Source organism: Ochotona curzoniae, unplaced genomic scaffold (genome assembly GCF_017591425.1).
Source record: "Ochotona curzoniae isolate NIBS_2020 unplaced genomic scaffold, NIBS_Ocur_1.0 contig_64, whole genome shotgun sequence".
Taxonomy (NCBI): Eukaryota; Metazoa; Chordata; class Mammalia; order Lagomorpha; family Ochotonidae; genus Ochotona; species Ochotona curzoniae.
The window spans coordinates 8597246-8610449 of NW_024466502.1; the positions used below are offsets into that span (position 1 = coordinate 8597246).

The 13204-nt window shown below is 44.2% G+C and overlaps 1 protein-coding gene across 8 annotated transcripts in view; it reads right to left on the reverse strand.

The window, feature by feature from the left end:
* PCCA (propionyl-CoA carboxylase subunit alpha) overlaps positions 1-13204 on the reverse strand; it is a 324721-nt gene that overhangs the window by 295323 nt on the left and 16194 nt on the right. For all 8 annotated transcript variants that reach the window (XM_040991176.1, XM_040991175.1, XM_040991172.1 and 5 more), the window contains 2 exons: positions 6568-6615; positions 6391-6459 (listed from right to left, as the gene is read on the reverse strand). In XM_040991176.1, coding sequence (XP_040847110.1) covers positions 6391-6459; positions 6568-6615 — 117 coding nt within the window. The remainder of the gene's footprint in view (positions 1-6390; positions 6460-6567; positions 6616-13204) is intronic.

The following is a 13204-nucleotide window of genomic DNA, read 5'->3' on the forward strand; positions in this document are numbered from 1 at the left end:
TGCACACAGACAGAGCAACCAAATATTGGCAAGTCTGCCCTAGCAGTGAAGACAGGCAACATGCAGGCGAGCATTGGGCACAGCAGCGAGGGCACAGCAGCGAGGACGCAGCTTCGGAAGGCGATGGCCCACCCAGGGGTGCCCGGGTTCAGGCCCAGAGCTGCTTCAAATTCCACACACATGCTGGTACACACTCAGGAGGCAGCAGGCACTGCCTGCGAGCTAACACAACACGGTGGGGATTTGTACATTTTTAATTAATTCATTTTCATTATAAAAGAGATTTTCCATTAGATGCCCACAAAATGCAGGGGTGGGCCAAGCCAAAGCCAGATATCTGGAATACAATCCAGGTCTCCCAGGTGGCTGGCAGGTACCCAGGTATTTGAGCCATCAAATGTTAGCTCCCAGAGAATGTTCCAGCAAGAAATTGGGATCAGCACTTAAGCCATCACATTGAACACCAAGATCCCATATCACAGTGCTTGTTCTAAGTCCTAGCCTCCCAGTTCCCAATCCAGATTCAGTTCATGTATCCTCGGAGTACATTTCACCCACGTAGGGAACCAAGATGCAGTTCCTGGTTCCTGGTTTTGACCTGACCCCCACCTAGTCCTGCTACTGCAGGCACTGGGAAAATGAAGCAACAGAGGAAAAATCTCCCTCTCAGTCAGTCACTCTGCCTTTCAAATAAATAGTATATCCTTTTAAAATTCAAAATAAGAAAATAATTCCACTCAGGATAGTTATCAAGAAAAAATATAAAATGCTTACAAGTAACCATCACAAAGCAAGTGTAAAACTCATCCTCTGAAACCACAAGATAATGTCCAAAGAAATCAAAGCAACTTAAATAAACGGGGAGACATCAAATGTTCATGGATAGGAAGACTTTACCCAAACTCATCTACAGACACAACCCATCCCCAGTCAGAACCCCGCGGGATACAGTCTTGCTATGACTGTCTACCCTTCTTAAACCATTATTCACAAACCTTTTCAAAGAGAAGCATGTTTTCCTAGAGCCTAGAAAGTGAAACATAAAGCACAACTGACACTGTAACAAGAGGTCTGACTGCCATAAGCCTTCTCTTATCCTGACCATCTTCCGCTGGTGTTAAGTTGTTTGCCTTTGGCTTCATGCCAGAGATTCAATTGCTCTAAATCATTATAAACAAACAACGTTCCCAAGGAAAGCCTGACTTTAAGACAGCATTTATTCCCCAAAGAAAAGGAAAGAACTTTCTAAAGAATGTCATGCTACTACTGTAAGACAATCAACAATAAATTAACTGCATCTCCTGCCTAGACACCCTTAAAATTCCAGATCAAACAGAATATCCTTTAAATAGATTAAACAGAATATCCTTTAAATAATCAGTGTGCAATCCTCAAGGAACAAAAAGCAAGAGGAAGCTAAAAACCAGACTATATTCACAAAAGCGGATACACCAGCCAATCCTTCCATTTGATGGGAGGCATCCGAACTGGCTTTTAACTCTCAGAGCCCATGCAAGCTGGAGATCCAAAGCAAACTTCCTACAAGAAGCCAGGCTGCTCCCAGATCCGTCTCAGGGAAGGGCTGGGCGGACAGGCCTGCGCAGCAGGGAGCAGACAGATGCTGAGCCATGCACCGGCGCTTCAAAGGAAAGCAGGCTCTCCTCGGCAGCCCCCAGGCCTGCTCGACAGGCTGTGTGCAAACATGACTTCATCCTCTTCCACCCACTGTCCTCACAGCGCAGACTCCTTCATGTCAACAAATTAATAAATAAATCAGTTCCAGATCATAATACTATGGTATTACATCTAACCCACCATGCCATACCTGCAGCTCGGGTTATCTCGGAAACCTAACATTAGGTGACCAAATATGAAGTCACATGCCAAACACATAAGGAAACAATACATCATGAAAAAGAGTCAGGAATAGAAATGGACAACTAGGTACCTGAAATGACAAAACAATATGACAGACTAAAACAAATACACTAAAAATAAATAAAAAATAAAAGGACATAAATACCAAAAAAAAGAAACAAAAAGATGATACCCAAAAAAAGGCTAGTGGGAAACAAAATACTCACATGAATTCAAGGGTTCACTCCATTAATTACATAATAAGAATGTACCATGATAATGGAAAGACCTGCTAAAAACTAAACGATCAAACGTAACGAATGGAACAGTCAACATTATGAACCTACTGATTAATACAAAAAGCAATGCCGTCATCACTTAGCTTATTCCTGTCCGTAATACTGATTTGGAATCTGATTGTGGGGAAACAACTGGACAAACCCAGAATATCTGATATCCAACTGGCATAAATTCCTAAAAACATCAACTTCATGAAATTAAACAAAAAAGGAGTAAAGATAGGAGCACTGTTTTAGATTAAAGGACAAAAAAGGGAATAATTATCACAAGTAATTCATGAACTTTGCACTGTGGACCAAAGAAAATATTATAGCAGACATCTGGGCACAGTTCAATGTGCTAAGCATACCAGAAGATCTTCCAGGGGCTAGTGTTGTGCGCAGAGGGTTAAGCCTCTTGCAATGCTAGTACTCCATAGCAGGGAGCCAGCCCAAGTCCATCCTGCTCCACTGCACATCCAACTTCCTGCTAAACATGCCTGGGGAAGTAGAGGACAGTGACCCAAGCAGCTGTGTTGCTGCTACCCACACGGGAGACGCAACAGGAGCGCCTGGCTCCTGGCTTCAAATTCATCCAGACCCAGCTGCTGTGCCCATTTATGGAATGAACCAGCATGTGAAATCTATCTCTTTCTCTCCTCTCTCTCTGTCACTCTGCTTTTCAAATAAGTAATCTTTTTCTTATAAAAGTTATCCAGATGCTCAGCACAATAACTTAATGGCTAAAGTCCTTGCTTTGCTAGCATGCCATATGGGTGCCATCCATGTCCCATTGGCCCCTCTTCCCTTCCTGCTCCCTACTTGTGGCCTAAAAAAGCAGCTGAAGATGGCACAAAGCCTTGAGACCCTGCACCTGCATGGCAGACCCAGCAAAAGCTCCTGACTCCTGGCTTCCAATCGGCTTAGCTCTGTCCATTGCAGAAGAAAGATCTTTCTTTCAACCTCTCCTTCTCTCTGTATATCTGCTGTTCCAAAGAAAACAAATCTTCAATAAAAAAGAAAAGCTATACAGGCAAACTTAATTTTTTTACGTTTGGTAAGACATTACAGCTGGGTAAGAAAATAGTTATCCTTCGAAGATGGATACTGAAATATTTAGGAGTGAAATACCACAATATCTGTAACCTACTTTCAAATTCTTTAGCAAAAAAAAAAAAAATAGAAGAAGGAGGGGGGACACACAATATATTTGTGGATACGGATATAAAGCAAAGCGGCAAAATATTTACACTTGATGGTGAATTTAAATGAAGGGCATACCAGCATTCACTGCGCTACTCTTCTAATGTTTTTTTTCAGTTAGGGTTGAATCAACACTTCAGAAGAGCATAAATGAATGCCACGAAATGCCATGAAAAGGTACTCAGCATCAATATTCATCACAGATAATTAAATTGAAAGCACGATGAGATAACACCTTAAGGCCACTACAATAGTGAACCTCAAAACAACAGGTAACACTGAGCACTGGCAAGGACACAAGCCACTTCAGCTGTCACACACCGCTGATGAGCGCGTGACAAGGGACAACCACAACCCAGAATCACTTGGCAGTTTCTTATTGAGTTAACAGTACATTTATTTCAATGGGTCCCACAATACTGTCCGCCCAAATCAGGACAAATGCAGTCCAGGGGCTCTTCTCGGTTTTTGTTTTTTAAGATTCACTTTCTTTATTTGAAGAGCGGAGAGAAAGGGACAGATAGAGAAAGAGACTTCACATCCACTGATTCATTCTCCAAATGGCATAACATCCAGATCTACCACAGCTCAAAGCCAAGAGCCTGGCACTTATCAGGGCTTACCAGGCTGGGGACAGGGGATACGAGGGCTTGGACCATCTTCCTTTGCTATTCCAGGAGCATTAGCAGGGAGTTGGGTCAGAAGCACAGCAGCCAGGACTTGAACCAGAGCTCTGATAAGATGCTTATGTACAGCAAACAGCTTTACCCAGAGCCACAGGACAGCCTCCAAGAATTGTTTCTATATAGCCCTCAAGAAAGATTCTTAAGGGCAGGTGTTTGGCACAAAAGGAAAGTTGCCCAAGGGAATGTCCCCACTCCATGCATAAGTGCCTGGGTACACATGATGGCTGCCCTTCTGATTCAGCTTCATGTTAATTCATGCCCTGGGAGCCAGCAGGAACAAAGGTGTACACACGTACACACACACACACACACACACACACACACACACACACACACACGGCCTGGGGAGAGCAGGCCAGGACGCCAGGATGTGAGTTAGCAGGAGTGTAGGTGCACTCAGAGCACTGAATTGGGAGGTCTAAAGTAAGTTCAAAAGTCCTGGCTTAAGCTTAGCCCAGCCCTGCTGCAGACATCTGGGGGATGAAATAGCAAATGGAAGACTTTGCTTTCAAATAAACTATTAAGAGTTAAAGAAAAAAAAAGGAAAAAGCTAAGCAGAGACATCTTTTTATAAAAGAGAATAATACATTTATAAAGAATTGGAGGGCCAAGCTAAGCAGCCTAGCAAAGTTCTCACCTTGCACACACCAGGATCCCACACATGGACACTAGTTCATGTCCTGCCAGCTCCATTTCCCATCCAGCTCCCTGCTTGTGGCCTGGGAAAGCAGTCAAGAACAGTCCAAAGCTTTGGGACCCTGCACCCGTGTGGGAGATCCAGAAGAAATTCCTGACTCCTGGCTTCCGATTGGCTCAGCTCTGGCCATTGTGGCCACTTAGGGAGGGAACCAGCAGATAGAAAAATCTTCCTCTCTGTCTTGCCTTCAGTCTGTACATCTGATTTGCAGAAAAAGAAATTTGGAAAAAATAGACAATGGAAATCACAGTGCCCAGCAAAATCTAAAACATATTTACTCTCCAGACAGAAAATAGTTGCCAATGGCCATACACCCCATGACCCAGCAATTCTCTTCTGAAAGCACTCAAAGACTACAGGGGGAACAAAACAAATTAGCAAAGGGCCACTTTTCTCCTTATCTCAAGAATATCTTGTAAGGACTACTAATTACTACCAAATTTTAGAAATAAAGTGAGAATCAATTACCTTGCATTAAAAGATGAATACTGGGCCTGGCGCAACAGCATAGTGGTTAAAGTCCTCACCTTGCACACGCCAGGATCCCATATGGTCGCCAGTTCTAATCCTAGTGGCCCTGCTTTGCATCCAGCTCCCTTGTTACATGGGAAAGCAGTAGAGGATGGAGACCAGGAAGAAGTTCCTGGCTTTGGATTGGCTGAGCTCCAGCCAAGTTGCAGCCACTTGGGGAGTGAATCATCAGATAGAAGAACTTCCTTCCTGTCTCTTCTCCTCTCTGTATATCTGACTTGCCAATGAGAAAATCAATAAATCTTTTTTTAAAAAGATGAATATTTTAAATATATATCTGTCAACTAACTAGAAGATAAATACTTAATGTTTATTTTCAAGAAGTAATAGTTTGCAAGTGTTTTCACTTTAAAAAAAAAAAAAGAAGAGTGTCCAGGTAAGATCAAAGAAACACACAGCTAGGGAAAAGAAAATTTTTTCAAGTGCAAAACTTGAAGTCTATGTATTAACTTCAATCATAAGAGCCAACATTCCCAAAGGGGTCCCATGATCAACAACAGCATCAAAGAGTGCAGAAGCATAACTTGCATTAAAGTACAACTACCTTTATTTCTCATTCTATAAAGCTCCAATAACTTCCATTCTCTTCCCATGTGATTTTTCCTACTCCTTCATAGTTCATCACTGCTAAAAATGCCTGCTATATTAAACGTGCCAAATAAGATTACACATCACCCGGTGCTTTACCCGTTCCCTTTTGTTCACATCCACTTAGCACTAGCTTATCTCTTCTTATCGAACGTTCAGCTGAACACTCTGATGTCCTTGGGAAAGGTTCCACAGTTACAGCACTCCCTTAGTGCCGGCGAGCTGGGCGGGGGGCCTGCCAAGGGGAGCAGTGCAGCACCATTCATTCGTCTCGGACCCTACCTTCCCGTGCTTTGCCTCCCTCTACTCGTCGGCCAGCAATCAGTCTGGCAGTGTGTAGGCTAGGTTTCTAAAGCTTCTTAATAAAAACTGTTAAGGACATATATGAAAAACATTGTGGTATTTCTGTATAGCTTAACAGTGAACAATCAGACAGTTTTCATAATGCAATATGCCTTTTACTGGACAAGAAAAAACAGACTCAGCTCTCATCCTTTCTTCCACTTGACACAAAGTAAGTTCTCATTCAACACAGCAAAATTCTACTTACAGAACTCGCGTCGGCATCGCTGTGGATGGCAACTGTCTTAATGCCCATCTTCTTGCAAGTTTTGATAACCTATTTAAAATACATTACGGTTACCCATTAGCACTGATGCACACTGAATGGAATTTAATAATACAGTTCATAGAATAAAATGCAAAGTAAGATGACAATTTTACTCACCCTACACGCAATTTCTCCTCGATTGGCAATAAGAATTTTATCAAATGTCTAAAGAGGAAAAAAAAACCACGTTTGAAATTAATATTCCTATTTGGATCCAGAAAACACCAGGCGTTCCTTCCCCCAATTAATGATGCATATGATGCTAGGAAGCTCTGGCTTCCTAGGATAATATTAAATACCACTAAAACACATTCATTCACAAGCTGGCAGCTAGCAAGTTCATCTGGGAGACTGTGACCCTGTGATCACTTCGTTACATCACCAACTGACTCTTTTAATTTACTTAGAATTGGATGTGTGGAGTATGTATGGATCCTCTTACCAAAAGGAAATCTTTAAATGATATTTCAGAATGCAAAAATTTTAGTCATGGTTATTTAACAATGTTCTTGACATTTCTTCGTTATTGGGAAGGCTATCAAGGGATAGTCTAATATAAATATAAACTACAAGTCATCTCTGATTGGTTGCAGCATTATTTTCAATAAATTCAGAATAGATATCAATTGTATTTCTCTCTGAAGATACTCTGCCCAAGCAAGTTATGCCATTTGAATACAATGTTCAGCTTGAATAACTGTCATGTTTTGAAGCAGCTGAGACAAGGCAAACCCGCCAGGTTCAGTTCACTGTACACGTATCCAAAGATCTAAACCCCAAGCCCGCCCACCCTTGCCACTAACAAACTATCTGACTGAAGCAAATCAATCTGTGAAGCATGGTTTGCACAGCTAGAAAGTGGCAGCATTCCTAGCGAAAACAGTTCCATTTCAAGGGATTCTTATCACAAACGCTTATCAGCTGATCCTTCCTGAAACACACGCAGGATTGCAAACAACTGGATGCAGTGCATGTTGGCACATACATTTGAGTTTTTGGGTACCATGAGTTTTTGTAATCATGAAATTTAAGATAACCAGAACTACAAGGAAAAAGTTTTAGTTATATTTCTAAAAGAAAGATTATATATGAACTGTTCAAAAGAACTCACATGCAACTTTAAGCAGTATTTTAATGTACAGGAAAATCTAGACTTTTGATTCCCCCTTTGTATCAGATGGGGGCTTACTCCCCCAACCTGTCGCAGGCCTCTGCACACTAACTACTAAGTTTCCAATTTGTCAGAACCCTGCTGAGCAGTCAGAGCCTGAATCAGGGAGCCCCTTAAACATCGTCCTCTCACCTCAGGCCTGCTACTGTTAAATCAGCCGCCTCTCTGTCCGAATTGTTCTGGCTTCTACTCTGTGGGTCTGCATTTTAAGAAGTATTAGAATACATCTAATAATAACATGACGGCTGAAAGTCAGGCAATTGCTACAATAAATATAATAAATTAGGATAACATTATAGGAATTATAGAAGATTCCAATTCTGATTTAAGAGACAAAATAATTGTTAAAACTATCAGCCTGAAACAAGTTGCTTAAGGGACTCTGTGGATCCCGGCACAGCAACCTAGTGGCTAAAGTCCTTGCCTGGCACACATCAGGATCCAATATGGCCACTAGCTCATGTCCCAGCTGCTCCACTTCCCATCCAGCTCCCTGCTTGTGGCCTGAGTGGGAGACCCAGCAGAAGCTCGTGTCTCCTGGCTTCGGATCAGCTCAGCTCCGGCCATTGTGGCCAATTTTGGTAGTGAAAGAGCAGATGGAAGATCTTTGTCTCATCTCTCTGTAAATCTAGGAGTAGGTCCTGACTTTCTAAGAAGGACACCAAAAGCAATAGCAGTTAAGAACAGAATAAACAAATGGGACCTCATCAAACTAAGAAGCTTCTGTACAGCAAGGGAAACAATCAGCAAAGTAAACAAGCAACCCACAGAGTGGGAGAATATCTTTGCACACTATGTAGGTGATAGAAGGCTAATCTCCAGACTATACAAAGAACTCCAAAACAACCAAAACACCAAAACAAACAAGCCACTCAAGAAATGGGCACGGGAAATGGACAAACATTTCACAAAGGAACAAGCCCAAATGGCAAACAAACATATGAAAAAATGCTCCAATTCCCTGGCAATAAGGGAAATCCAAATTAAGACATTGATGAGGTACCACCTAACACCAGTAAGATTGGCCCACATAAACAAGAACACCAACGACACTTGCTGGCGAGGATGTGGGGAAAAGGGAACCCTACTCCACTGCTGCTGGGGCTGCAGGTTAGTACATCCTTTATGGAAATCAGTATGGAGAACACTTAAACAACTCAAAATCTGCATACCATATGATCCAGCAATAGCACTCCTAGGAATATATCCAAAACACCTGTTTCACGACAAACCAACATGCACCCCTATGTTCATAGCAGCACAATCAGTAATTGCCAGAACACAGAAGCAACTGAAATGCCCATCAGCAGAAGAATGGATAAGAAAGCTTTGGTTCATCTATTCCATGGAATACTACTCAGCTATTAAAAAAAACAAAATGCAGTTCTTTGAGGCTAAATGGGCCCAACTGGAAACTATAAAGCTAAGGGAAATGAGCGAATCCCAAAAGCTTAGATACCACAAGTTTGCCTTAATTTAACCTGTAATTTTTTTTTCTCTTTTTGAACCTATCATTGATACTGTCTCAACACATGTGTTCTGAAAAATTGAACTTGCATTATTTTTAACATATTGTATACTCAATACTATGTCGATTAATTCCATAACACTGTATATTGTTGCTGATGTTTTGTTGGGGCTTTTAACTGACCGGGACTTTACTCTGTTAGCTCTACCTTCAGACCAGAGAAGGTCTCCCCAAAAAGCCATTAAAGTTATCTGGACAATAAGATGCTGGACTCTATGCTGCGTATATGCTTGCAATGAAGGAAGATTCCTCAACTGAACTTGAATTGTGGTTATGCAGCAAGGTGGAGGAATCCACCCCACCATGGGGGGAAGGTTGTGGGAGGGGCAGGGGAAATCCCAGTGCCTATAAAACTGTATCACATAATACAATGTTATTAACCATCAAAAAAAAAGAGTAGAGCCACGACACAAAACAGGCATTTCCGGAATGCAGGCGACCCAAACGGACGTAACACTGACCACACCCTTGCCTTGCACTTGTACCCAGCTCACACTTAGTATTTCTAAGTATTGAGCCTCTGTTTTTCAATATGCAAAACTGCATTAAGGATAGTATTAAACAGCTGACATTCAGTGGGCAATGTGCCAAGCACTTTCTATGCACTACCTCATTTACTAGGCGATGGTTACCGTTTTACCAGCCCAGGAAACCAGTTCTACTAATCTCATTTTTTAAATGAGGAGACTGGAGATTGGTGAGGCCTAATGATTTGCCTAAGTCAATCTCAAGCTTAATTACTGGTGGAGCCAGAGTACATACTTAAGTGCTCATGTCAGAGCATGTCATGATTTGATGTGATCACGGTTTCAATGATACAAGCCCTATCATTTGTTAATGCCAGCCAAGACCATTAAGGAAAGTATACCATAGTACTGTTCTGGCTCACACACACTTAGGACCTATTGAACATCCCTGGTCTTGTTCCTAACAAATTACCATTAAATGGACTTGTTTTTAAACTTTTTCAAACTTACATGAGACAACAAGTTGACTTGCTGAAGCTCAGACTGAAAACTAATATTTGCAGCAATGATTAAACTTCAGCTGGCTTAATTTATTTTTCTTTATTTGCAAGGCAGAGAGAGAGAGAGACAGAAAGATCCTTCCACTGGTTCATTCAAATCCCCACCACAGGGGATGCAACCAAGCCCAAACTGGGAGCCAGGACTCCCACTGGGTCTGGGACACAATTCTTTGATCCATCCCAGCTGCCTCCTAGGAAATACCTCAACAGAAAACCTGGAGTCAGAAGTGGAGTGGAGACCTGAATCTCCCAGGGACAGTCCAACAGTGCATTCAAACATCCAACCTGCATCTTTAACTGCCAGGCCAACCACCAGCCCCTTGCCTGGTTGACTCCGACTCTAAGAGTCACTGAGAAAATGCAGAGTAAGAAAGGGGTCCGTATAGGACTGGCATGGAAGTGCAGTATAGGCATTGGCTGTTCTAAGGCTGATCCAACTCCCTTCTCTGCCAGTGAACCTGGGGAAGAACTGATTTATGACCCCACCTGCTGTGCCCCAGGCACTCACGTGGGAGCCTGGACTGGAGTTCCAGGTGCTTGGCTTCAGCCTGGCCAACAAGATTGTTGCAGCCATTTGCAGAATGAACCAACAGACAGAATATTGACAGGGAAGATTGAGTGATATTTAAGGCCAACAACTTGGTCTGAACATGTATTTTTAAAGCCCAGTGAGTGTAGAGACGCCCGTCACTGATGGAAGGTCTTACAGTTTTTCCAGTTACCTAAGGCAAGTGTGCAGCAAAAGAAAAAGCAAAGACAACCAAGAGCAGCTCTGATTTCAGACAGAAAATATGCAAAAGTACCTGCTCACTGGATGCCGAAGAACTCCCCTTCAATGTCCCAAAGCAAGGGAGCTGTGCGTATAAGCTATTTATTTTCAGGAATGACTGGTAGCCACCAGTGCAGGGAAAGCAATCCCAGAGCAAAGTCAGCCGCACAAACAGTTCGTGACAAACGTGATGAAGAATCTTCAAATCTACCGGATGAGCTCAGGCAGATTGTACTTTCTGGACTTGATAATGCTCCAAAAGTTCCGAGGGAAATTTCACCTGAGGGAAAAGTGTTGCAATTCTGATTTACCTCATCACAGGGTCAGACTCCACTGGACACCGTGGCTTAAGAAAAGGCTCTTTTCCCCAGTTGTAGGCAACGGCCTAGATTGCATTGTACCCAGGCAAGTGTTACTCCACTAGAGAAAAGCAGCTAATAGCTGGTGGGCATTCTGGGCCTGGTTAATGCCTAATTTGTATTAGCTATACCAGTATGTCAGCATAGTTGCTTTTTTTTTTTTTTAAGGATATGTGGAGGGCAGATTCTGTCTCGCCGACAGACAGCATCTGGGGACCCATGTGTGAGTGTGTATAGGCCCTGGGCAGGCAGACAGGGCACCAGATTGGCATGGCATACCACTGGCGGACCGGGCCTGGGAATCTGCATGCTTGTGGGCAAGGGAGCTGTGGACTGCTTAGAGGGTCTGGAGGTATGCGGGGGAAGGACTGCTTAGGGGGAACAAAACAGGTGAGGAGTGACTTCCGGTGGACTTCCGCCAGCCAGGCTCCTGAACTTGCTGGTAAATGAAGGCTGAGACCAGGTGGCTTAGAGGAGGGAAATCAGAGCATCTTGTGAGGCTAAACCAATACACCCACCCACATGGGGGACCTGAGCCGGCCTTGTTGGTATCACAACTACCGCGTAATAGTGCACACAAAAGCCATGGTTGGGAGGCCTCCCTGGCAGAGTTAGATCAGAGTACCCGCCAGTGAGTGTTGGGGCAGGGCATGGACCATGTCAGGCTGTGTGGACCATAGCTTGGCACCCTCAGACACATCCAAGAAGTGGGTGTGGTGTGGACCAGGCTGCAACATCCACCAACACATGCAAAGGTTGACACTGGGGGGACAGACTGTGCCAGGACAGACTATACACCCATTGGAATGTGTGAGCTCTGGGTCTGGGAGTGGGCCAGGTGGGCCATAGCTCCTGCTGGTGAGCATGTGAGTCAGGGCTGGCTGTTGGTCAAGCCAGGTAGACTGCCTCTCTTATCTACAAGTGTATGTGTTGGCTCTGGGGGTAGATCGGGCAGGGCCAGGCCAAACTATAGCACACTGGCATGCATGGGAACCAGGATGGAGTACAGGTCATGCCAGGATAGGCTAAGTTATCATACCTACCGGTTTGCATGAAAGCCGGGTATGGGGGCTGACTGGGCAGGGCTAAGCTGCAACGGCCATCAAGAGTGGGGACCGGGTGCAGACCAGGTCAGGCCAGACTGCAGCATCTGATGGCAAAAGCCAAACTGGGTGATGGTCCTTGCCAGGCTGGGTCAGAGCAACCACCGACCCTAGAGCTAGCCTGGTTGGGGAGCTAAGGGGACACCCCTGCTGGGCTGCAGTTGCCACTGGTGAGAGCAAGAGCCAGAAAGGTGGCAGCAAACTGGGCTGGACACAGCTGCAATATTTTTTGGCATGGGTGCCAGATGGGGTCTGTGGTGTGTCAGACTGGGCTTGGGCTAGGTTCCAGCAACCACCAGAGTTCCTGAGAGGCAGGGTGGGAACTGCATGGGCTGAGCTAAATCCTGTCACCCACTGAACCATGCAAGAGCTGGGCATGGAGCTGGACCAGGCATGGCTGGGCTACAGCACCCAACAGTAAGAATCAGAATGGGTGGTGGGCCAGTTGGGAAAAGCCACTGTTCTTGCCAGGACAGGAGGTAGACCAAGTCAGGCTGGGTCAACAATCCACCAGTGTGTGCAAAATCTGCCACTGGAAGAGGACCTGACAGAAGAGTTTGGGGAACTCTTCTGTTAGAACATAGTCCCTGCAGGTGAGCGCAAGAAGCAAGGCCCAGACCAAATCAGTTTACAGTAGCTGCTGGAATATGTGCAGCATATGTGTGGCTCAGGTTTGGGGATGTCCATGCTTGGCAGGCTCAGAGCACCCACTGGCAGATATGAGAAATAGGACAAGGTTCAGGATAGACCGGGTTGGGCCACAACACCAGCCAGTTCACATTAGGGCGGCTGGTGGC